Source organism: Chelmon rostratus, chromosome 2 (assembly GCF_017976325.1).
Source record: "Chelmon rostratus isolate fCheRos1 chromosome 2, fCheRos1.pri, whole genome shotgun sequence".
Classification (NCBI taxonomy): domain Eukaryota; kingdom Metazoa; phylum Chordata; class Actinopteri; order Chaetodontiformes; family Chaetodontidae; genus Chelmon; species Chelmon rostratus.
In genome coordinates, this window is record NC_055659.1 from 22,299,555 (window position 1) to 22,323,854 (window position 24,300).

Below are 24,300 nucleotides of genomic sequence, written 5' to 3' on the forward strand. Positions count from 1 at the left end.
TAGTTCCTTTGTGTAGCCTGTAGACCCTAAGGGTCGGCCCAACTCGGTGTTTCCGAGTGTAAACACCTTAAGGCACCCATAATGCACCGTGAACACTAAACACTGTTGGTGCGGGGACTACTGCCCCCTATTGACAGGGGATCACACTCCTTTAGTTACCCCACCCTCACCACCCCATGTCGCCATTACAACTAAATTTACAATCCATGCACACGTACGGTTGTTGCTTCTCAATCAGCTCAAGTGATTTCTCTGGCCCGTCTCATTTCCTTCCTCCACAGCCTCAAACGACAACAGCAATGTGCTGAAGGTTATCCAGTACAGTTTTTATGAAACGAGAGGAAATGAGGCAGGAGAGAAGTCGTCGCCAGATGAGATGACATTAATGGATCTTGCGTGCAAAATGGCTTCACAAAGTCAAAACACATAAGGCCCAAGGTATTTTTTTTGCATTGTTTTCAACAAAAGTTAAACAATATATCATCTGCGGACTCTTTTTTTTTGTTTGCACTACGAGTCCCAAAATAAATAGATCTCCCTCTTTTTTTTAAATACATTGTTAATATTTTCTGTGATGCTCAAAAATACTTTTTTTGTTCTTTTTTTTTTGCCTGAAGATAAAGTCCTTCAAAGGTTAGAAGAGTTGAAGTATTTCCCCAAACCCTTTCACACATGCAGGCAGCCCCTTCCACTGGTCCAGCGGTATGAAATTCCACAGGAGCTCATTGAAGGGAAAGAAAAAAAAATAGAGAAAAAGCAAAAGATGGGGGGTGAAGTCAAAGTAAGATTTTCAGGATTGCAGGCAACAATGATGCCAGTGGAATCAAAGATCAGAAAAGAAGGAAGGAATGAAGAAGGATGATGGTAAAAGGAAAAGGGAAGGAAGAGAGATGGGAGGCGGGGCTGTTGTGGAGGCAGTAACTGAAGGGGTGTTAAATAACAGCCAGTCGGACACCCCCTCCTGGTTCGACACTCCGCTCTCAATACTGATTAGTGAAGATGTGTGCTGCGCTCTCAGCACCAGGCCTGGGATCTGCGCTGGTCATAATCAGCTATTAGCCGCTTGATGTGAGCCAACTTGTTGTGCAGGTACTCGCAGCGCTGTTTCTCCACGTGGTAGTTGGGGCTGTGCTGTAAAACACACACACACATAATATCAGACTTCAGCTAACACTGCACACAGCAACTCCTGCTGTGTTTAACAAACAAGTTCATAATGAGGTGGGCTTTTTGTATAGACCACAAGTTTATGCAACTACTTACTTGTTTCATCTTTTTGTACTCTTTCAAGACTTCTTCTTGCACCTTCTGTACAATTAAAAGTAAAATGCAAATGTGGATCATTTATACTGTAAATACTACAAATCACAAATGCCATACCATGCATTCACTAGCATTGTGACATGGAATTGAGGCAGTACGGGAGAAAATGTTGAGAATGCTACATTTAGCTTATAGAGAAATCAACTCTTTAAAGCTCTATGGGAAAACACAATAGCCTGAACACAGGCTCTCCATCTCTGATGACAGGAAATGAATATGTGATGCCTGGCGGTTGCAGTTCTCAGTGGATCAGAAAACAAATGTGGAATATTAAGAACACTAATTTTTGTTAATTATTGACAAAAAAACACATCACTTCCAGTTTCCTGTGTACCACCACAATGTTGCTAATGGGACTCCTTAAAAACTTGTTTGGCAGGACGTCGCAGTTCACGCTTCAGCAAGCTCTGTGACCCTCTCAGCCCATGCAGGTTCATTATTTTTTCACAATGGAGGGTGAATTATGCAAGTTTTGTACAAATATTGTAGGTTACTACTTTTAATTTGCACTTTCCAGTCATACTAACATTAGAATGTCATAACATGTGCACCATCTCAGGTGCCATGAAAATAGTGAATTAAATTTACTGGCAAGACTGAAGATGACGAAAATAAAGTCCACCTCCCCTTTGGGCTCAGCATCTTGCTGCACAACACTCTGTGAAAGGCAGTACGTAAGGCACTACCCCTCCAGGGTGAAATACCAAGCTTTTACAAAGTCCTGTGTACTAACAGACAATTCTAAACAGCCCTGTGCTTTGTATTGTCTGCTATATACAAGCAAATGATGCCATGAGAATGATAAACCAGCTACCTTTTCTGTAAGTTCATAAAAATGATGGAATATGCTGTCAAAGATGACAAATCTACCACAAATGCTAGTTAGGATTACACAGTATGTGGCCTGTAGATAAGAAACTGGCATGTGAAAATGGTAACATCAACATAGGTACAGAGTACACAGTGACCTGGTATTCTTTGGTGCCAGGTGCCAGCTTCCTGCACTGGGCATCCAGCTGGGTAAAGCGGCGGGTGATGTTCTCCACACGGGCGTGCAGCAGGCGATACTCATCATACTCAGCATTGAAGTCATCTTTGTAACTTTGTCGCTGGTCCATGGACACCAATGGCATGTACTTCCTATAAACACAGGAAAGGAAATTTAACTGAATGATTCTTTTAAAAGTGGTTACACATAGACAGCTGTGTACAGAAGTGGGCAATGTTACATTAGAGTTTCTTCAGTAACGAAGGGCATTCCACAGGGTTCCATCTTAGGCCCAGTATTATCCACCATTTATATAAATAATGTTGGTATTTCTATAGATATTTGTAAAAATCTTTTTACACAGCTTATACTATTTAGTCAGGTGTTGACAATCCGCAATTGTCTTTATTTAATCAGAATTGTTTTACTCTACACCCAGGTCTCACTTATAAATAAGATGTCGATCTCAATGTGACTTTCTAATTAAATAACGTTTAAAGAATTTGAAACTAGCATTTCAGAAAATATTGTTTTGCTGTGTGCAAGACCAAAACTAGCACTCCACCATGAGCAAACCTTTCCCCAACTTGCCTTGTTATGACTGTTTTCTAAAGGTCATGATATTCAAAGAAAGTTGGGAACCCTGTTTAACATCTGTTGAACTTCTCCATTTCTGATGTGCAGTGGATAACATGCTGCCCTACACTCATTATCAATGACATGGAAAGTGCAAAACAGTCCTTGACAGTGGTGAAAGAATACCAGACTGCACAGATTAAAATCATCTGTGTTTACTGCTGCATTTTCTGTGTCCTATTTCTCAAGCCTGTGTCTGTTGTCAGCGTTCTGTTTGATGAGTCAAATGGTTCAAACTATGAAGAACTGAAAAGTAAAGAGGGTCACACTGGAAATTTCAAGGTATATCAAGATTACTCACACTGCATAGTCAGGCATCTCAATTGTGGAGGAGAATTCAGTGGATTGGACCGGTTTCTCTTTATCTGAAGAGGAGAGGGGGTGGAGATAAGATTGGCAAAAGGTGAACAACATCCAAAATCTGAAAGATAAAACTGGCTGGACGCTGAAAACATGAACAGAGCGGGAATGTGAGTCACAAGACATTCTAATGCTGCTTGAATTAGGGAGTCTAAAAATACGCACGCACACACACACACACACAGAGTCAGAAAAATGTTTTTTTTGTTTTGCTGATTTAGCTTTAAAATTTGAGAAGGTAAATTGACATCAGCCTTGCTTTTTTAACGTTAAAGTTTTCTTGTCATTTCAAATCCTGCTTTGATCTTTCCACAGAATAGCAGTTCATTTGTGGCCACTAGGGGTCAGAAGAACTCAAAAACAAGCTGGATGTAATGTTAGCGAACCATTAGCCATTTCAACATCTAGCAGATGCAGAGAATGATTTCATCCCATAGGCAGGCAAAATAACAGGTGTTACTCTTCATTTTAACAATGACTCGGCTCTACTTGAGTGACGTAGACTTTACTGCCACCAACTGGACGGACATGCTTGTTTGAGCATTTTGAATTGTTTTTGCATTCTTCTGTGTACATGGATATTTCATAAAACTAAAGCCACATGGACAGATTTTTTTTTTTTTTTTTTAATGGAGTGACTGATGTACGAGCTGAAAAATGTTTGATGGTTATTTGATGTGTGTGTGTGTGTGTGCATGTGTGCAGCAAATGAAAACATGCAATGAAAAAACAGGTATGGTCATTGAAACCGTTTGGATAAGTGATGCTGACAATCAACAAGACACACACCTTGACCTTTGTGAGGAATCTTGGTGATAACTTCTCTGCTCTCTTCCTCAGCACTGTGCCTCTTTTTGGCTCGGTGAGTCTCTTCAGTCTGCTCTGCTACACTGGGAGGACTTCTGCTGCCTTTTGCCGTACGTTTCCCTTTCTCCCTCTCTCGATCCTTCTCTTTGTGCTTCTTGGATTTCTTTTTAAACTTCTTGTTGGTACTGCTAGACAAAGAAGGGCTGGTGATGACAGTAGAGGTAACCGTGAGTGAGGTGCAAGGAGGAGGAGGTGGAGGAGGAAGAAGAGGAGGAGGAGGTGGAGGGGGGCTGGGGGAGGCAGCTTGCCTGGGGACAGGGAGAGGGTGCCGATAGCGGTCCTGCAGGGCCCTGTCAGAGGAGAAGGGGCTGGGTGATGGGTCTCTGCATGAGGAACTCTGGTCCATGGGCAGGTCCTGGGTGCCACAGCCCTCCGGGGTGCTGGGGGAGTTGGAGTTGGAGGCTGGGCTGGGTTGCTGGTGAGAGGGTGCAGGAGGGTGGGATGAGATGGGGAGATGGGTGGGAGGGCCTGAGGTGGCGTTGGAGGGTAGGGACGAGCGTTTAGAGCTGGGACTGCCCTCATCCTCACGGCGGTCAGAGGAAGAGGAGGATGAAGATGCGGTTGGCCCTCGACTGCTGAGGTGGGAGATGCGGGCTTTCTTGGGCGCCAAAGGATCAATGAAGTCAAAGTCTGGCTGACGCTTCTGGAGGAAAACACCCAGAATTCAGCTGAAAAACTGCATACTTCACTGTGGTTCTGTGTGTGTATTAGTGTGTATTTGTTTATATACCTGGGGGGACGTGGGGACGCTGTCTTTGGGAGAATTGTTTGATGAGAGGGTCTCAGTAGGAAGACCTAATTTGCTGTTAAAGAAAGGAAAGAGTTTGTCAGTGGGAAATGGTGGAACAGAAAAGAAATGGGAGGAGCTGCTGAAGAAATCACACTTCTATTAAAGCAACAGTTTGCAGAGGGTCCTTATTTTAAACTCAAAGCTCATGTAGTACACAGGAAGTTATTGTCTCAGTTATCTTTACTCCTCTTCTAACAGAGAGCAGCTGCAGCTGGACATGTTCCAACAAAAGCAAAAAAGAAAAAGACTGCAAGCTAGCAAACATGTATGTAAACAATGTCCAATTTAAAATGTTTGAAAGCATCTGCTTTGCAAATGTTTACTGAACGAGGAAATGCACTCAACATGTTTGCCAGGCCTAGAGGATAGACGCAGTGTGTTTTGGTGAATAAACTAAATGTAAACACACTAACTGTTGACTGTTTACAATGAAACTCCACCGGCCACCTTTAACTGGAGCAACTTTCAATAAATGATGACACAATCTGTAAAAACGTTCTGCTCTTTCAGGACTAATGCAACATAATTTAAATCTCATATCTCCCTAGAAACCGTTTTGTTGTCTCCCTGTATTAATGTGTATGGGGAAGACTTAAACGATGAACACCTAACAATAAGATGCCACCCAACAACACCAAAAACTACAGCCATAAGACAGAGTTCACAAATAATTGTGTGAGACTGCATTGAACTGTATATATATTTTTGCCACCCGAACTCATGTCTAACACAAGGACAAGGATTTCCTACAATAAAAACAAAACTTGTTTGTGTACTACATGAGTTATCAATAGACTTTAACAGTCACTGCACTGTGTGAAGGACAAAAAAGCCAACTGTAGCACCCCCTCAGGGTGTAGGCTACCACTGTAAACTCTTACTTAGATTAAACTGTGGTTACACATAAAATGCTTTATTAGTTCAAGTAAGTATATATTTATACTCAGAGTGTAAGTAAAAAGCATAATAGGTCATTTCTGTACCGAGCCAGGATCCGGTCAACCTGGGACTTCTCGTCCTCAGAGTATCCAGGCCAATCTCGCTGGATATCACGATATATAAAGTCCTTCAATGAGTATGTGTTGTCTTTGGGGTTCAGGTTAGCCACCTGTTTCATGTACACATAGACACACACACACACACACAAATGCACAAAGAGTTTAAAAGTGAAACTATGACAGCATGAGAAGTATACAGCATATACAGAAACTTCACACTTCCTGTGCTGGCCAAACATCTGTACATGCAAATACGGTTTAACGATTATGTGGTTGTTTCTTGTCAAAGTGAATGACGCCTTGGTACAGTGATCTGGATTCCCTCAGGAAGATTTGCGTGCCTCTATCTCATGGTTAAGTAAGGAGATCTTTCAAATTAGACACTTGATGAAGAACAGTGTAAAATACATTTAGATCAACTTTCGTAACAATAAGTTATTACTGCTGTATTTTTCTGCATAATGTGTAAATACTAGTCACAGGGTCACTTCCATTTCAAATTGCTGTCTCAATATTGACAAGGAATTAAAAAAAAGTCACCAAAGACAGACACCTTACAGTACCTGTTGCAGGGTGGTCCCCAATGAGTTTCGGTCCTTCTGGTTGATACCGTCCCGCTGCAAACGGGCAAGCACTTCAAGCTTCTTGTAGGACCTCAGCGCCAGCAGGTGGATGATGCGGTCACGGAATGGCCGCTGGGACACGGGGTTGTTGGAAAGGCACTTACGAATAGTGTTGGCTGGGTTGATGGGTGTAGAGCGCTTGCGCTCTGGGACCACCTCTGGGGCCGATAGCGCTGGCTTACGGATATGGACTTGCTTTCCTAAAGACAGAGGGTTAAGATTTTGTTAAAAGCCTTTTCTTCTCTGCAAGTAAGTGAATTACTAATAATACATTTTCATGTTGTCACATATTTGCTCAACATCTCTCTTCACTACCATAGTCAGCTCACATTCACAAACAACACCACCCATCCCGTGGCAATAAAAACAGGAGCTTAAGCCTAGTTTCAGATGGCCACAAACATGACATGCTTGAAAAGAAGCCAATGAGCTAGGACTGCTGCTAGGGACAAAGGCTGTTGATCAAACATACCAGGAATATTTGACAGACTGAGGAAGCTGAAATAGCCAAATCCATTTTCCCCTGAACCTCAAAAAACTGCCTGGCACGAGACACAAATTTTTCCATGATTCGGTTCATTTGTGCACGCAAGATAAGTGCATATACAGCCAGCACAATGGAATACATGTTATCCAACCTACTTTACAATAAACCCTGCACACTTTCAGATGACAAAATCCTTGACGGCATACAACAGCTAGAGTAGCTTGAATAAAAGTGATATGGGGCACTGAATATTATATTGTTACTGTTAATCAGAAAACAAATGGAACAAGAATTACGGTGGAAAAACGACACACACCAGTGGGGTTTCCAGGACCAGGTCAAAAACACAACTTTAAAATGTTATTCACTGAGTTTGGAGAAACTGGAACACAGAACCAGAGTCAGCAGCCTCCCAGAGAACACGGCTCAACTGGGACCACAGTCTCCGAGACCTCTCTCCTCCTTAGGATATAAAGGTTGGTAATAAAGTGGTTCCTCATATGTCAATTTAAGTACTTTCAGGCAAAAACTATGTGCTTTTGTGGTGCCAATAACAATTACTTTTTTTCAGTTTTTGAAGAAGGGAGGTCTAGTGATAATGCCAAATACCATCGGAAAGTCAGTCACAAGAGACCAGCACTAAGCTACACTGTACTCTGGACTGTGGCTCTCTGTATCAGCTATGACTGGTGTGGAAAACTGATTTACAACCCTGATTCCAAAAGAGTTGGGGGATCCGGTTATTTGCAAACCATTTACTGATGGTTTTATGAAGTGTTCCTGAGCCCATGTAGTAACATCCTTTATGTGTTCACAAAGTGGTGAGCCTCGCTCTATTCTTGCTTGTGAACCACTGAGCCTTTCCAGGAGGCTCCTTTCATACCCAATCATGATACTATCACCTGTAATCAATCAACCTGTTTACCTGTGGAATGATCCAAACAGGCAGAGACATTTACAAAAAACAATCAAGTTGATGAGGTAAAACATTGAATATATTGTCTTTGTACTCTTTTCAGTTGAGTACATGACAAAAAGGATTAGCAAAATATCACAGTTTTATTTCTGTTATTTCTATTTCTGTTTCCTGTCTGTCTTGTGCATAGCATCCCAACATTTTTGGAATCAGTTTAGGAGACTTGGTGATTAGAACCAAAGGCACCTCTTTGTCTGTCTTGTCTGTTGCTGAACCATATGCACAGTCATGGTGCCTGCACATTTCCCTATAGTGCTTCGTGGTCATTATGAAATTCTAAAGCTCTTTAAGAGATTAAGGTTAGAGAGGGGAAGCGAAAAAAAAAAAAAACTCTCCCCCCTCCTTCTTGTCAAAAAGCCAGAGACTCGGAAGCACACTTGTTTTACAGGCCAATGACAGATTGCTGCACATGAAAAGCTTATGAAGTTTTCTCCTTCTGAAATAAACACTCTGTACATAGAGAATGTATGCAGAACAAAAGTAAAGTAACTTTTAACAATGAATGCCACTGAATTCAAAGTGACAAGGGTTGAGCAGCTCTCAAAAAAAGACACAGGGTACAGACAAATGTAAAGATAAAAGCGCAAGTTACGGACTGTTACCTGAAATTAACAACCTGTGAAAACAAGACGCTCAAGGCTCCTTTTGCATTAATAAATAGGGTGCTCACTCCAAACCAGCTGCTACAAGCTATCGTCCCAGCCCCTTTCTCTGCTGCTCCTCTCGTTTCACAGTTTCTATCTGGGACAGTGTATGCAAATGCTTCCCCAGGGCCCTGAAAAAGAACGGCCTGAGAAGGTGTTAACTCACATTGATAATTTGTGGACTGAGCTAGAGTTTGATTCAGGTTTACCCAAGAAAATCTTTGTCAAGGCCCTATGTCTCATAAAGTACTTTTTACTATAAAGACGGCTCACTTTGTACTGTGGATAAAAAGTGGCTCTACTCAAACTACTAGTACTAGCATGCATGTACAAGTAGCATTGATTTTTAGAACCCACCATCCAACACTTCATAAATGAGGTCGTCCCATCACTCAAGCAGAAGCACAAATAAATGGCAACAGAGTCATTAGATGGAGTATTGAGAGGTAGTACTGTTCATAAATGAAAAGGAAATTATCTGTGACATTATTTTGACAAGTTTCTATCAATTATTCTAATTATCCTGACAACATCAAATAACCTATTTTGGACATTATCAAAAAGGATAGATGAAGACACCTGTCACCTGTCTCCAAATCTGCTGAGTTTGTCTTTCTGCTTTAGCACATATCCAAATAAAGTTACATTTCAGTTTCATGTCTATTACTTCGATTGTCTCGTTCATGTTTCCTCTCATACAGGAAAACAGTAAAGTCAAGACGCTGGCAGCATAACTGCTGGTTAAACAGCATTGACTGTAATTTAAACGCCAACATTGAAATATTTTCAATTTCCCTGGTGTAATATTGACACTAGAGACAAACAACACTTTTTCATTTGAATAAATAAGATTCCTGTTTTACCAGTCAGCAACATTCAATGCAACAACCTTCACAGCGACAGTTCCTGATCAGCTGAAACTCAGGAGCAGGTACTTCTTGGGGGACAGGAAACAAGGCCCAGGAACTACAATTTTCAATTCCTTTTCTAATCAGTTCCAGACCATTACACAAACTGTAATTACATTTTGAAGGTTTTCTGCCAAGTGGAGCTCTTAAACAGAGATCAGATGAGATTTTACCAGGGTATCAGGATCACTTAAATATAATATATAATGTAATATTCAACATGCAAAACATCTATCCATGTTTGACGCCAGATTGAAGAAGGGGTTCTGATTCACTCATATAAGAATTCTGCCTAAAACCAGCATGCTTCTCCACTGTGCATACATACTGTGCATACATCTAGGCTATCACTGTTATACTGCTTAATGGACATTTTAAAAGGATAAAGATACAAAGTAGAAGGAACAAAGCAAAAATCCTTGTAGCTGCTGGAGAGAAACAAATATGTGACAAATGTGTGTAAAAATAAATGTAAGTACTGACACAGTCGCCAATTCCATTGGACGTATAATTCCAATCCGTCAACAATAACATTTTAACTCAAACATATATGTATCCCTAGTAGTGATGAAAATTTATAATCTCAGAAATCATCTAAATAAATGTTATGTCAAGATCAATGAATGAGTTAACGCAGTGGTGCCTATGGCAATGAGCCTATGAAAATACTGCAATATTTATATTTTTGCAGCATTATCAGAGTCAGAATCAGATACTTTATTGATGCCCAAGGAGCAATTGGGTAAAACTGACATTCCCAGAAACAACGCTGTATTAAGTAAATGCTAATGAAAACCGAACATTTTCTACTGGTGAAACACAAGTGGACTTTTACTATAAAGTAGACACACAAATGCAATATGCTTGTCAGTGAGCTTTGCACTGGCCGCTATCATTCATCAAAAATGCATTTACAAAACAAGATTTTTTGCATTTGACAGCAGATCAGTTTGAATTGTTGCAGCGAGTAATGGAACAAGAAGGAGCAGCCACAGTAAGCGGTTATGTGAAGAACTGTATGCAACATGCTGCAAACCTCCAGCTTCTCAGTAAGGTAGCAAACTCCTTTCTGTTTCACTGTGTCCTGCTGCCCACAGACTCATGCTGTATGCAGCATAAAATCAGATCACGGTTGCTCACAGAATGATGGGAAAAGGCTGATTATTGCCCGCCATTATTAATACAACAATATTTTATTTTGCTGCCCTCAGAATGATGTGATCTGTAGCATTAAACTGCATTTGCTGTTACCATCAGTAACTACAGGTGCCGTTAAATCAACCAGGACTGAAATCTTTGACATTGCCACTTAATCATGGGCCATCAAAATATTTAGCATTCAGTGTTGCTCTGTGGTTTGTCAGCCGTTTGACAGCCAAACCACTTCCATATGATAAGAGACTGAGTGACGCTACTCTTCCTTTGAGGTTTCCTTTACTGGCATGCTCATTTTGGCATGTTTGACATATTACTTTGGTCTTGATAATCTTGGCCACTCTAAAAAAAAAAAGCATTCACTGTGAATGGGTACATACCTCTGCAATGTGCGGGCAGTAGGCGTTAAGTTTGTGTCTTGAGCCTGATTTTATTGTAATTTGGAGTTTGTACAACATGTTTCTGCTTAGACTAAGAACAGATGCTGAAAATATGGGAAGCAGGCAGGAAAGGAAAAAAAAAAACATTTGACACGAGACATTACATCAGCAAGTTGTTTTCTTGCACATCCCTTGCCCTGCCTGCTCTGAGTTAGATAAGACATAGGACTAAGGCTGGAGAAAGTGACAAGCCAAATTAGATTATCAAAGATTACTTTCTCTGTTCAGCTTGTGTGACTGAAATCCCGGCACTGGGTGGCGCAGTAGACAGGAAACCGGTCTACATGCGTTTATACTCATCAAGTATAAGAGAAACATGGAAGTCGTAACTGGTTGCTGCTGAACACAAGCAACATTTGGCACCTGTGCTGTGACACTTTCTGTATCATATTTGGCAGGCTACATGTCAATAAAACAGAAATAGCTTCACCTGCCAATTTTAGCCCTTATCAGTCAGACGGCTAATCTGGAAAATACTGAGATGGCAAAATGGCTTAGTCAGTCGCAATAATGGCTTTGAATGGAGTCAGGCTGTCAGCTTTCACCTATTCAGTCTCTCAAAAGGGGCCGAGTTTGAAAAGAGAGGAGAGGCGCTGATAGGATGTAAAGCAATGCTGGTGTCCAGGGATCCAACCTGGCATCGGACTGTGGCAGGTGCAGAAGTGAGAAGTTACTGAGGGCCTTACCTCTGTACTGGCCCCCAGGCTTGATGACTTTGGTCCCACGTTCACGTGTGTCCTCCACGGCCTGGGTCATGCGTTCGCGGGTCACCTGGTAGGAGTCATTAGTGGCGCACACTGTGACCTTGTCCTGTACTGTTGCCAACAATGCCAGGTGTGAGGCCCCTGAGCTGGAGACAAAGAGGGAGTATGAGAGGGAAATGTGAGGCAGAGCGGGACTACCTTCTAGCAATGTGTAGTAAGACAGTAGCAGGTGATTCAGCTGACCAGTGACTACCATTACCTGGACACATACTGATGGATGCACTCAAAGCTTCCCTGAGGGTTGTCCTTGCCCACATTAGACAGGTAGAAATCAAAATTGTGGAAGGTGTCAGAGGAGGAATCCGTCTTGGGAATTTTAATACGCTGTTGAAAAAAAAAAAAGAAAAAAAAAAATCACACAAAAATGAAGAATAACACAACAACTCAAATCTTCCCTGGGTTTTCTCTCCCTGCAGTTCAGTGTCTGTGCATGCATATGCTGTAAGGAGGCGGTGTCTACATCTGAGCAATGGGCTTTGATGTGAACAACATGGAGTTTGCATGAGAAAGAAAGGTCTGAGGCCTCAGCTGCCAATGGGAGGCTGTCTGTGAGTCATGTGCATCATGGCCTACAAGCATTGAAAAACGGTGTTTACAGATTTCTGAAGTCAGTTTGTTGCTTTCTGAACATTCAACAAGACAGTCAGCATCAGGGACACATATTACCAATCCTACATTAATTACCACATCAAAACTAGATTAAAAATCGACTACTTCTACATTGTATAATGATAACATCAAATAAATAAATAAATCACAACATCTTTTCCAATTATGATGATAATTGTTTTCATCTTCTGGGCTATGCCTTGTTGCCTATTTCATATTGTAATTTGAACTGTATTGTTATAACATGATTAGTGTATAATCTGATCACACAACAAATTAACACCTGATGCACTTGTGATAATGCTATAATGGGCCAACAGTGGTGACACAGATAGGTGCAAACGGCAGTACTCAAAGTACTTTGGTAGCTGATTAACCTGACCAAGTGAGTGGTCTCATGTGGGGGCGTCTCAATGAAAAGTGAATAAAATTCAGTAAATGACCAAATCAATAGATGACTACATAAACAGCTTGTCATTAATGTATGCTTGCCGCTAACCTGAAACAGAGCTAGGGTACTTACCCCTTGAAGTCCCTTGAATTGTATTGTTGGCCGCAAAGAAGGTACATTCTGAAAGTGAAGAGAATTAACAGTTTCACACTTTGGAAATGTTAAGGATTATTGGGAGAGTCATACCAGTATGTAACTAAGAACAGCTACAGCATACCAAATTAAGAAAACACTGGTCTAGAACCTGCAGAACACGTTACATTACTTGAATGACACTTCAAAACATTTGACTGCAGAGCCTTAGGGCCCTGTCAGGCCGAGCATACCCCATACCTAGCACTAACAAGGGCCAATTGATCAAACACTCACCTTATATCTTCTGTTAAGTGCTGCGCTTCAACACTGTGTAAAGACTACATGCGCATGCCTTCTGTACATGTGTGACAGAAAATAACTTGCAGTACACTGTGTTCACAAAGCAAAACAGAAAACCTGAAGCGCAGGCATTGCAGACAGACAATCTCTGTTATTTTCAAATTGTGACAAAAAACGAAAGCAGCAAATCCTCAATTTTGAGAGGCCTACAACAGGGAGTGTTTGGCATTTGCTAAAGAAATGACAATTAGTTACCGCTTTTTTTGTTGACAATGTATCTGGCACCAGTGGTCTGGCACGTGCAGCAAAAACCACAGGTGACTGTCAGCCACAAATACCTGACGGCTGTCTGCTGGCAGCCAACATTCAGTCTTTGGGCGCTTAAATTTTAATCTACAGAGAACCTTCTGAGTCAAATTGCATCTTTTAAGTGGTAAAAAGGTAGGGGGTAGGTAAAATTGTTTGCTTTTATCTAAACACAAGCAGTGGAAGAACACTCAAATACATTGGATATTTTGAAGAGGATATTTCTGGAATGTCCTTGTTTTGTGTAAGTTTGCAGGTTTGTGTTGATGGCTACTTGAAACGGAGTAGACAGCCACAAATATGCAGTGGCTGCTCTGGTGCAGCGCAGGTTAGGACAGAAATGCACAAGAGTCATTGCTTCCTCAAACAGCCAACAGGAGAACTTGTTGGACTTCTGAACTGTTCTGGTTTGACTGGAATGTGAATTTTATCAACAACAGCTTCTCTACATTCCTGGACATTAAAATATTCTTGCAAACTCAGGCATGCAACAAGATGCAGATAATTAAGGCTAGAATCTACACTTTTTTCAGACTGAGAGAACCACGTCATGGTTGCTCAAGCTAAGCTACTCCAAGCCACTGGCTGACTCCCTCCCCCACTGTCCATACACTCACTCACACACACCAACCAGTCCTCACACACACAGTTCTGATCACATTTCACATCACCACAGAAAGACAAAGATAGCCAGCTTCCATAGTTCGATGACTGGTTGAGCTACAACACACATTACTGAGAGGGAGAGAGAAACAAAAAGCAGGCAGTTTTGGCTGCTCAGTCAGCAAGAGATGGCAGGCTGCCGTTCAATGCAGCGTTCAGACCAACATTACCACATCCAATAAGGCTGTAGCATGGGCTGTCACAAAAGAATTCATTCAACTTGGTGATGACTCGGTTCACCAGTTGTCAGAAATTGACTAAATAACCATTTTAAGCTGTGCTATTTATTCACATTTCATATTCTATCTTTATTATATAGGGCTAACAGTCATCGACAGTTTCACATACAGGGGTGTGAGTAGTGTGTAACACACACACACACACCATGTGCCATAAAAAGCAGTCACAGAAACCTCTCAGCACTGCAGTCCCATGCTATGCTACAGTGCATCAGCTCTGAACAGGGACCTAGGCCTGTCTGTTATGTAACGGCGTTGTTGTTGGCAGAGTTTAGGTCAGGTAACTTGGCTTTCAGGCCTCTGCAACTCAAGACTGCAGAGGTCTCTCAGATTAGTTCACCTGTGTAGCACCTCAACAAGATTACACCATTTGTACAGTTCAAGATTAACAAGTTATATTTAATCTGCACAGTTATGCAGCACCCTATTAGCACACTTAGTTTCAAAAGCTTCTCAATGACTGGTGGTGTCCAGCTCTGGGGTGAAATGCAATCCATTTGACGAAGTAGTCTGTTCAGAGTGGAAAGATACATGAATGCATGCATGTTGAACAAAGTGACACACATAGCAAGAGATCCATCATATTATCTGAAATAAAAACAGGTTTTGTTGCTATCTGAAAGCATATATATTTTTAACTGCTGGCATACTCATGCAGCTTGACATGAATGGGAGTATGCATACATTTTTCTGCGATTTGGCAAACAAGGCCAGATTAAATATTTGTCCTTTGTAAACCTTGCTCATATACATCCTGTGGCTGCAGTGTGGCAGCTCGATTGACTGCAACCTTTAATGATTAAGTTGAATTGCTGTAAAAGGGCCGAGCCTGGCTATGAGCTTCACATACCTACCAGGTTGTAGTGTTTTCTAGCTAAAACTTCTCACCATATGGTAAACTGACCGGTAACCCACACGCTTCAAACGCCATTAACTTGTTATGAAGTTAGTTAGCCTCAATCTATCCGTAACTTAGCTACATTTCCACCCTGCCCCTGACACCGTCGAATGAAAGTTCATGTTAGTTAACCAAGCTTTTAGGTTAAACTCTCCGGTCATGAAACTTGTCTAGTGACAACCATTCACAAGTGTATTTGTCGATATAAAATTACCACTTTCCTAATTTGGTCAAAGTAACGTTAGTTTGGTAGGAGGAAAAAAATGGACTTGGCTGGCCAGCACAGCATAGGAGGTTCAGACTCACGTAGCTAGAGCTAACGTTGGCTAATCAGAGTGTCTAACTTTACCAACAGGTTTTCTACGTTAATTCATACTTGTCAGTTCGTAAAACCTGGCCAGAGCATAAGGCCACGGCCTCATTTACCTTCCGCTGTTGATTAATTTAATGACACGGGGCTAATGTAATCAAAAAACAAGCAGAAACTCGCTCTGTCAACAGCTTAGCTAACTTTGTAGCTTTAGCTGTGCGTGGCACTTGAGCTTCCCAGCTGAGACGAGCTGTGTCAGCCCGACAGTCCTAGCTAATTTTAACTGAAATAAACGGCCGTTTCACTCACCATACACTTTTGGTGGCTCTCTATCGCTCTCAGTGCTGTCTCGGTCAATTTGACATGTAATACGGTGACTCTGTCTGCGCTCTGTTGGCCACAATTTAATCCGTACCTCCCATCCTCGGAGAGCGCCGCCATCTTTACCAGCCCTCCACCATCGTCCCTTTGAGGCTGGAGCATTTAGCAGCACAGGCACCCTGTGCTCACTCTGGCCCGGGGAGGGACTACAGCTGCTGCCTGAAGGACTGACAGCTCTGGATTAGTCTTGACTTGCTAACTTGTCAGAGTTTCACTTTCCAGCCGAAGTGAATGTGCAGCATAACACACACATATTACTGTGAGTTACAAGATATTACTGTGCATAAAAGTGTACCACAATTTAGTTTACTTATTGGGTTTTGCTTTCCACTTGCAGAAGCAAAACTGCACCTATTTGTCTGCATTTGGTCCTTTAAAGCTTAGAGGAAAAGCTCCTGTAATAAGTTTCTCTGTCTTTGTCAGCCCACAGCTCATACTCTCTCTCTCCAACACACATAGCTTCCCCCTTGGCAAAAGTGCCTCTGCCTGCCTTGTTTTGCTGACATGGTAGAACTAATTCTAGCCTACTGAAACTGTTAAAGGTAGCTTTTGTAGACGACTGCGGTGTAAGCTCACGTTTGTTCAAGGCGCTGTAGTGAATATCAACACAATCTAAATCATAAGATTGTGAACTGCTTTGCAGATAGTGGCTTACGCATGCTCAATACATTTTGCACATATTCTTCCTGTTTCTGAAAATAAGATGCCTCACACAGCGAGTGAGGTGAATAAACTAATGAGCACCGCTCAGTTGTAAAACCAAACACTATGCTTTTGGAAGTGTGCACGTCTATATCAATTAAATTCTCGTAATACGACAGTCAGCGAGGACCATTTTTGACAACAAACTGCTGTGCCTACATGTTGTCCTGTAATAAGTTCTTCCTTAAATGATATGGGATGTAATGTGACAATGGGGACAAGTGTGTCCCCCTGGGAGCTGCACCTCCATTATCTCCTGGTGTCAGTCCCCTTGACCTGGTGATTAGGGCAGCATGTTTTGGTGTGGAGTAGCCTGGGGCAGGGTGGGGAGAGGCCTGTGTGAATCCAACAGATTACCATAGCTCCTCACCCCACCCATCCCATCTGAGGAGTCTCTCTCTCGCTCTCTCTGTCTCACACACACACACACACGCACACACACACACACACACACACAAACACACACACACACACTTACTTCTTATTTCTCAGAAAACTGCCCCACACAAACATGCAGTCAATTCAAAGACAAATAAATGTGCTTAATGTAAAACCCGAAACAACATTCAGTGCTGTGATCATTGATACGATTGATTCCCTTCATCTACCCAACAATGGTTAAACACAGCCCTGCCTGGGTTGACAACATCACATTCCCTGTATTGTCTCTTGGTGTAAATACATGCAAATTTGAAATACTAAGTCTGTGTAATTCCAGAGGTGCCCTAGTTTGCCTGACAGGTTGCCTGCTGTGCAAACAATTAACTAAAGCCTTTGGGGTGGATGGGACTCATTGAATTTAGAGCTTCTGTGCTTACAGACGTGACACCTGGTGGAAGCTCAAGAGCACACTGTGAAGAATATGTTGAAATTACACACCCTTTGTTTAAGGCTAAACATTAAACACAGGGAGACTATGGATCACTTAACTGTTTGCTCTGAAGACTGACCGCCAACAATTATCTTTCAAATGTATCGTTTGCATTCAGCAGAGATGAAATGCTTCTTGCTCATTTATCACTCGCTAATACCAGGCATGTGCTTCGTGCTTGCAGGCAATTCTGAATAGCTACAGAGGTTAATCATTAATAGGTGTATTATTTGGCCGGGTTCCGATTTTGGTGCTAATCAGAGGCTCATGCTTTCGGGGCTGGAGCCTGACTCAGTTACAGTGATAAAGACGACACTTTTCTGTTGTTAGATCAAACGGTTTACATTGAAAGTTTCTGTTTTTTTTTTCTTTTTAGAACTGCATTGTTCACTTCTGTTTGATCCTTTAGTGCATTGCTAAAGAAATAAACTGCAAGAAGTGGTGATGCCCTCACTCACTAAAATCTTTTCAGATCCCAGCCTTTAATCATCAGTGTGAATATTCAAAGATTCTTTATGCATTCGTGTGAATGATGAACACCAACCATTTATCTTTCTTGTTAAACAGGTAAACTCAGTCATTTTTGTCTGATTATATGCTCAGGCGTTTAAGGAACATTAGGTTAGATATTGCTAATGATTGCATTGAGCATTCATTTTAAAACATCCTATTCAAGGTAGGGGCAACTTTTTTTCACAGAGGTATGGACTGAACACATTCGATGCAAGTTGAAATCCAGGTAATTTGTTAACAGCTGGGCTTAAAAGTCAGATGCTCATACTGACATCACACTTGTGTCAACCTATCAGATATTAATTAACCTAATTAGTATTCTAATATCCCTGCATTTTGATGTGGGTTAGATTTAGCAGATAAGAAACCAATACTGGATGTATGCATAGAAAACTGACTTGGTTTAATATGAACGTTTAATATGTAAAATACTTACAATGTTGTAACATAGCTTAATTATTGTGTATAGGTAAACACAAGTAAAGTAAACAGGAATTAAATTATCAACACCTGCTTGTGAGATGTAATTGCCCCATCATCAAAAAGTCTGCAGCAGTTTAACTTACCTGTGGGTGACCTGCAATTGACTCTAATAAGCAGCCATGGCAGTGGTACAGTGGCTCATTAGCTAGCACTGTTGCCTCACAGCAACATCCTGGGTTGGATTTTATCCAGATGTTCCAGCTTCTTGCTTCAGAACAAACACTTGCAGGACAGGCGAGCTCAAGGCTCCAAATCACCTTTTGGTTTGAATGTGACTCCATGGTTTCTGCCAATCTGTGCATGTTGATTCATTATTTCCAGGGTAGTCCTAGTGTTGATTAGTTTAACATTTTCAGGATTGTCACGAACACAACAATTCGTGCTCCATCAGTTTTTTATAGTTTTATAGTATGTCAGTCATGGAGTAATCAGAAAAAACCTCATCTTCCTCCACTGTATTGTTGAAAATCCACCCTATATGGTGGTATTCTGACTTCTTATTTATTTATTTATACTTATTCTTGCTTGAAAACTGCTTTTTGACATGGTCAATGAGGCCAAGGAACTGCAGCAGAAACAGATTTAAAACAGCTTTTAAACAGCCTGTTTTAGTATAAGCTTATGCAAATGTGTGATGAAATGATGAATCCCTTTGCATGATGACAATTCCATATTATCCCTGTCTGTATAGCTACACCGGCCTATAGGTCCCTATTTCCCTTATATTTGCACAAGGCAGACTTATATCTGTGACCTTTCAACAGATTTAATCATTGATTATCACAGAAACAGGCTTACATGCGTATAGGTTTTTATGTTCAGGAGCTCTATACTGCCTTAGGCTATGCTGCTGCCAGTAGGCTCCTTGACCACCCGTGAACCTCATGACAGGGATTAAACCAATTATTCTTTAAACTGCTTTGCATTATGGCATGAAAAGGGGCACTCAGCATGGATCAGGTAGCCTGTGTAAAAAGCCTTTATACTGGGCACTCAAAACAAAACTACGGCAAATCTTTGGGAGCATCTGCAGATCATAATGTGCTATGCGTGCATGTTGTCATGCGGAAGCAGGGTGTTATGAGACAGAGAGCTACAATATATTAGGCAGTTTATTTCAAATTTGAAATGAGTTCAAGAATTTGTGTTGCCGTGTGAATACTGACAATGAACACGCATAAACACACCTGGGTGGCAAGCAGTGAAAATTTAGATTTTTGTGAAAAAAAAAAAAGAAACAGAAAATTAGTTTCAAAGGATTATCTGAAGTTTCCCTCCAACTTCGCTCCTCGTGGCTATCTGGCCCTGTGGACAGAGTGTGTTGGCAGTGAGAAAAAGCCAGCTGCTGCTGTTTAACCCTCCCATTAAAACACAGCACACACGCAAGAGATGTGGGAGTGTGTTTGTGCGTGGGAGAAAGAGAGATTTACAGACAACACAACAACCACCATCAGGTCTTTTGAGATGACCTTTTACTCTCATTTACTGATGGGGAAAATAGCAGTTTTGATGGAAAATTACTTTGGTGCATCCTGAAGCAGTTTCCCCCGATTTCCAAACTATTTTTAGCTTTTTCTAAAGCTTGAACACGGTAGCTGCTATACACGTGTAACAGCATCCTGTTGTATCCATTTTTCCCCCACCTGGTATTTAAAGACCTTGAAACAGCAGCTCTTCCAGTTAATGATTGGCCACTGTGGGGAAAGTGTGCACTTACACTGTTGACTCTTATCGCTGCTGACCACAAAGCCACTGGAGCAGTATCTCTGAGGCTGACATTAATGGAGAGGACAGTGCGTCGTTTAAAGAGACAGGTCAATTTCTTCTTAGTCTGCTGTGGAAGAGATAGCAGGCACGCAGAGACTCTGTTCACACATATGGGTCTTTAATTGAGAGCAGATTGTGCAGTGTGCTCCTGTGGGGTTGCAGGTTACATGTACTGGCTTCAGGAACAGAAAATTAAATGGAAATTCTGAATTATGAAATGAATAAAGATGAGTGGAATATGTGCTTTCTCTTCATCTTTTCCCTTCGTCTCCAGTCCTGATGTAATATGCCTAATATTTGAGCAGAGACCTTCTTCAAAAGGAAGTGTAACACTATAAACAGCAGTTCTTCATGTTGGAGTGAAATCTACATCCGTACTTCAGTGGGTTCGGCCAGCAGAACCCTCCTTCTGCGCTGATTCAACATTTGTGCTCGTCTCTCTTCTGCATATCTTCAGCATCACATTGCCTTCCCAAGGAGACCAGCCTCTGTACAGGCACATCCGCGGCCAGGGCCGAGTCCCACCAGCTGTACTCAGGTGACAGCACACAGGTCGGCCTGTGGTTGATCAAGTAGCGGTTCAGGTAGCTCTCCTCGAGGCCCCTGGCCATTACCCCATTAGCCTGATCCTGCAGAATGAGCAGGGAGCAGGCTCGAGCCAGTCTGTACATCTCAGAAACCAAGCCTCCATATAACTCAGAGGTGTAGTAGTAGTCTCCTTCGTCCTCCTGCACGCAAGCTGATGAGACTTCTTCGACTTCATAAGGAAATGCATTTCGTGGCATCCCATAGAGCTCTGGATGCAACGTGGCCACCAAGTGTCCTAGGATCTCCTCTCCCACAGGGGCCACAAACTCCTGATCGATGTCAGCACAGAAGATGTATTCCACCTCGCCGCTGATTGGGCTCCTGATGGCATCAGCAAGCAGGGTCATCCGGCGGAGGGCCAACCTGTCCCATCCGGGCAGCTCAGCAACGGGGACCACCTTCAGCTGTCGATCAGGCCCCAACTCCATGGGGGGATCCAGAGAACGGGGATTGTCTGTGAGAATGTAATAGGTGACCATCTGACCGGGGAGAAAGTGGGTTTCAGCAGACGAGAGGAAACGCCGGATGAACTTGGCGTACGTTCCCACCACGAGGGTCAGCAGACCTGTGCGGATTTCCCTTTGTGCAAATTTAGCCCTACGCCAAGCTGAGTTGCGGGAGTCACCCCACACTAAAGGAGCACCCCACGGTGTCTCCGGAGGAGTTTTTGGCACCGCTGCTTTGACAATCGTCATGTCTGTCATTACTCTTCCCCTGTCCATTCCCAAGGCCTGAAAGATAGGATGAGGTGACCCCACACCGACAGCGCCTTGACGTCCATGGAGGAAGTCTGAGGGGGCGAAACACGGTTTTTGTTTTAATATAAATGGTAAACAGTGACACTTGTTGTGAAGTACGCACATACACTTTTGCAGAGCTGGAGAAAAGTCCTCCATTTCAATCCCATTGATCACAACGGACCTTACTTGCTCTAATCTACTTTTTAACTTTCACTTTCTGCGTCTGGAACATTTAGAGGAGATATTTTATGTCTAACAATCTCTCACAATCAAGACAAAATCCACGAGGTTGGCTGTGCCACAAGCAAATCTTTCAAAGTGCAGTTAGTTTCCTGGCACAAGGGTAGTCGTACAAGTAGAGCAGAACACGTTCTTCTGTACACTTACAAATGATAAGAGACAGGAGAAAGCAGTACAGGACAAGCTGTATTCTGGTCACTCTGATCGCTCCTGTTTGAAGACACACAGATGTACACACAGTTTAATAAATGAAACCTGTACAAGTTGCGATACTTTACCTACAAATGTTCCTTTGGATCCCTGACAGGTAAGAAGACCTAGGCTCGGAGGAATGAAAAGAATGTGCTGCTAAAGAAATACCTCCTTTGGAAGTGTAGCAACCTGTGATTGCACAAAAAATGTAATCTCTAAAGCAAATGCAACACTCATATGCTGCACACTATAGCTTATGTAATGTCTATAGGCTCAATACACGTAATGCATAACTTACTTGATATTTATATTGGCCACATGGTGTGTATGATGCATTAAAATGTATGAGGCAGTCGCCTGTGCAATGTTAACACAAGACATAATTTTACCTTTAAGATCTGAAAGGATGCTGGTTAGCTATTGACATAAAAGAGATAATCACAGTGCATAAATCCTGTTCTGATTTTGAGGAAGTTTGGTAAAGAGACAAGATAACAAACAAGAGATAATATATCAAGCGAACAAGCAGTCATAACTGGGATATACAACACTGTAAACTGTGCACCTAATTCTGAGCAAAGAGAAATATAGGAGAAGACGATAGAGATAAGATCCCTGAGAAGAGGTTGGTATTGAACCAGAAGTTACACATGATTGCATGAAATACAACCTAAGTAGAAGCACATGTGAGTGAAGGTTTCCTCTGATGTGCATGCTCTCTCACTAGTCGTGACGTTCGGGACAAATGCACATAAGTTCTTAAATTAATTAAGGACTTATTTTGCCTTCCTGGGCGTATTCATCAGGATCAGATTGCTTATAGAAAACCTCTGAGACAAGCTTTGCACCTCCAAAGACTGAGAAAGCGTTGGTGTTTGCACGTCAGCCTGTCTGGCTCAACCCAGATCTCCTTGCCTTTCAAGCAGCTGAGCTTTAATCAGGCATGTGCGACGGTCACCAAATCAATGACAAGTGAGGGGAAAACAACCAGATATGACACGAGCAGGAGAGGTGGAGCAGTGGCTGAGGTTGTACTGACCTGCGGGCGTCTTGCAGAACGGGAACAGCGCCATACTGTGACCTGCTGGTGGATAAACACACAAACCTTTGTCTGAGGCCACTGTTTTTGCTACAAAAATATAAAAAAAATCTGCCTCTCGCACCCTGTTTCTCGTCTGCTCACTCTGTCTCTTCCTGGAAATGTGCTGTTTAACTCACTGTTTTCCACCACAGATTATTTTCTTACCTTTTCCCCTCTTTCTGTCCCTTCTTCTTGCCTGTATAATATTTTCCACTCCCTTTTCTTCACATATCTTCTTTCTCGCCCCCCCTCACTTTCCCCCTCAGGCTTTTGCAGAATTCAGTTTGGAGAAAAACCAAAGCAGCCAGATGTGTGGGGAATCTGAGCAAATGGGAGGAGCTGAGGAGTGGAGGATAAGAGGCACAGGAAGAGAATAATTAAGTGCTAAAATGATATCTGAAGTGAAGAGAAAAGTGCATTTTAACATTCTTTCCTCCTGCTCATGTTGGAAGCATGACAATAAACATTAGACCATGGGTAGTCTCTTGGGAGATTCATTCTCCTTAAAGAAAAAGGCAGATTACACATCTCAAGTGCTTCATGATCCTCTGTGGAGGAGAGTTAGAAGGAAGTAAACAGACATAATACTGTGTTATAAACCAGGCTTCAGGTCACGTCAACAGGGTGTTGTAATCTTTCAGTCCACAAGGTGGCGGCACTCAATTGGGAATACAGTGGCACAAGTAATTGTGTATCAACAGTGCACATAAAGAGATGTCTCTGATATGATGTGTCATATCTAGTATTAACATTATTATCAGAATTTAAAGACAATGTTAGTGTCAAAGATGTGTCTTTCTGATGACATTTCTGAAGTGCGATCGTGAGTGTTGGGTTTCATTTTTGAACTCCTTTGTCTCATTAATATTGATTTTTTTCCTGCTTGGGCCTGACTGATGATTTTAAGCTATTATTTCTACATAATGCACAGA

At 42.0% G+C, this 24,300-nt stretch overlaps 2 protein-coding genes across 3 annotated transcripts; both read right to left on the reverse strand.

Annotated features, from left to right (window-relative positions):
* Window positions 1–528: 528 nt before the first annotated feature.
* ell2 (elongation factor for RNA polymerase II 2) lies at window positions 529–16,314 on the reverse strand. 2 transcript variants are annotated; one of them, XM_041956090.1, is made up of 13 exons: window positions 16,120–16,314; window positions 13,092–13,139; window positions 12,159–12,283; window positions 11,882–12,045; window positions 6,526–6,785; window positions 5,948–6,072; window positions 4,905–4,977; window positions 4,423–4,817; window positions 4,097–4,317; window positions 3,249–3,312; window positions 2,292–2,463; window positions 1,264–1,308; window positions 529–1,131 (listed from the first exon to the last, which is right to left on the reverse strand). In XM_041956090.1, exons 1-13 carry the CDS (start codon window positions 16,291–16,293, stop codon window positions 1,015–1,017), a joined length of 1,983 nt encoding a protein of 660 aa, XP_041812024.1. In that variant the 5' UTR covers window positions 16,294–16,314; the 3' UTR covers window positions 529–1,014. The 2 variants fall into 2 exon arrangements, with proteins under 2 accessions (XP_041812024.1, XP_041812016.1); XM_041956082.1 differs by having other exon boundaries at window positions 4,097–4,817.
* A 4,330-nt stretch (window positions 16,315–20,644) lies between these two features.
* LOC121623558 (globoside alpha-1,3-N-acetylgalactosaminyltransferase 1-like) lies at window positions 20,645–23,630 on the reverse strand. The gene is made up of 4 exons (XM_041960879.1): window positions 23,534–23,630; window positions 23,327–23,371; window positions 22,243–22,305; window positions 20,645–21,905 (listed from the first exon to the last, which is right to left on the reverse strand). Exons 2-4 carry the CDS (start codon window positions 23,358–23,360, stop codon window positions 20,947–20,949), a joined length of 1,056 nt encoding a protein of 351 aa, XP_041816813.1. The 5' UTR covers window positions 23,361–23,371; window positions 23,534–23,630; the 3' UTR covers window positions 20,645–20,946.
* Window positions 23,631–24,300: the final 670 nt, after the last annotated feature.

Coding starts and splice junctions, on each gene's coding strand:
- LOC121623558 (XM_041960879.1), bottom strand. CDS start 23,360: ATGGCGCTGTTCCCGTTCTGCAAGACGCCCGCAG. Junction 22,306..23,326: donor GTTCTGCAAGACGCCCGCAG/GTCAGTACAACC, acceptor GTCTTCAAACAG/GAGCGATCAGAGTGACCAGA. Junction 21,906..22,242: donor TCTCCTGTCTCTTATCATTT/GTAAGTGTACAG, acceptor TCGCCCCCTCAG/ACTTCCTCCATGGACGTCAA.
- ell2 (XM_041956082.1), bottom strand. CDS start 16,293: ATGCTCCAGCCTCAAAGGGACGATGGTGGAGGGCTGGTAAAGATGGCG. Junction 12,046..12,158: donor ATCCATCAGTATGTGTCCAG/GTAATGGTAGTC, acceptor CTTTGTCTCCAG/CTCAGGGGCCTCACACCTGG. Junction 3,313..4,096: donor GATTCCTCACAAAGGTCAAG/GTGTGTGTCTTG, acceptor TCTCCTCTTCAG/ATAAAGAGAAACCGGTCCAA.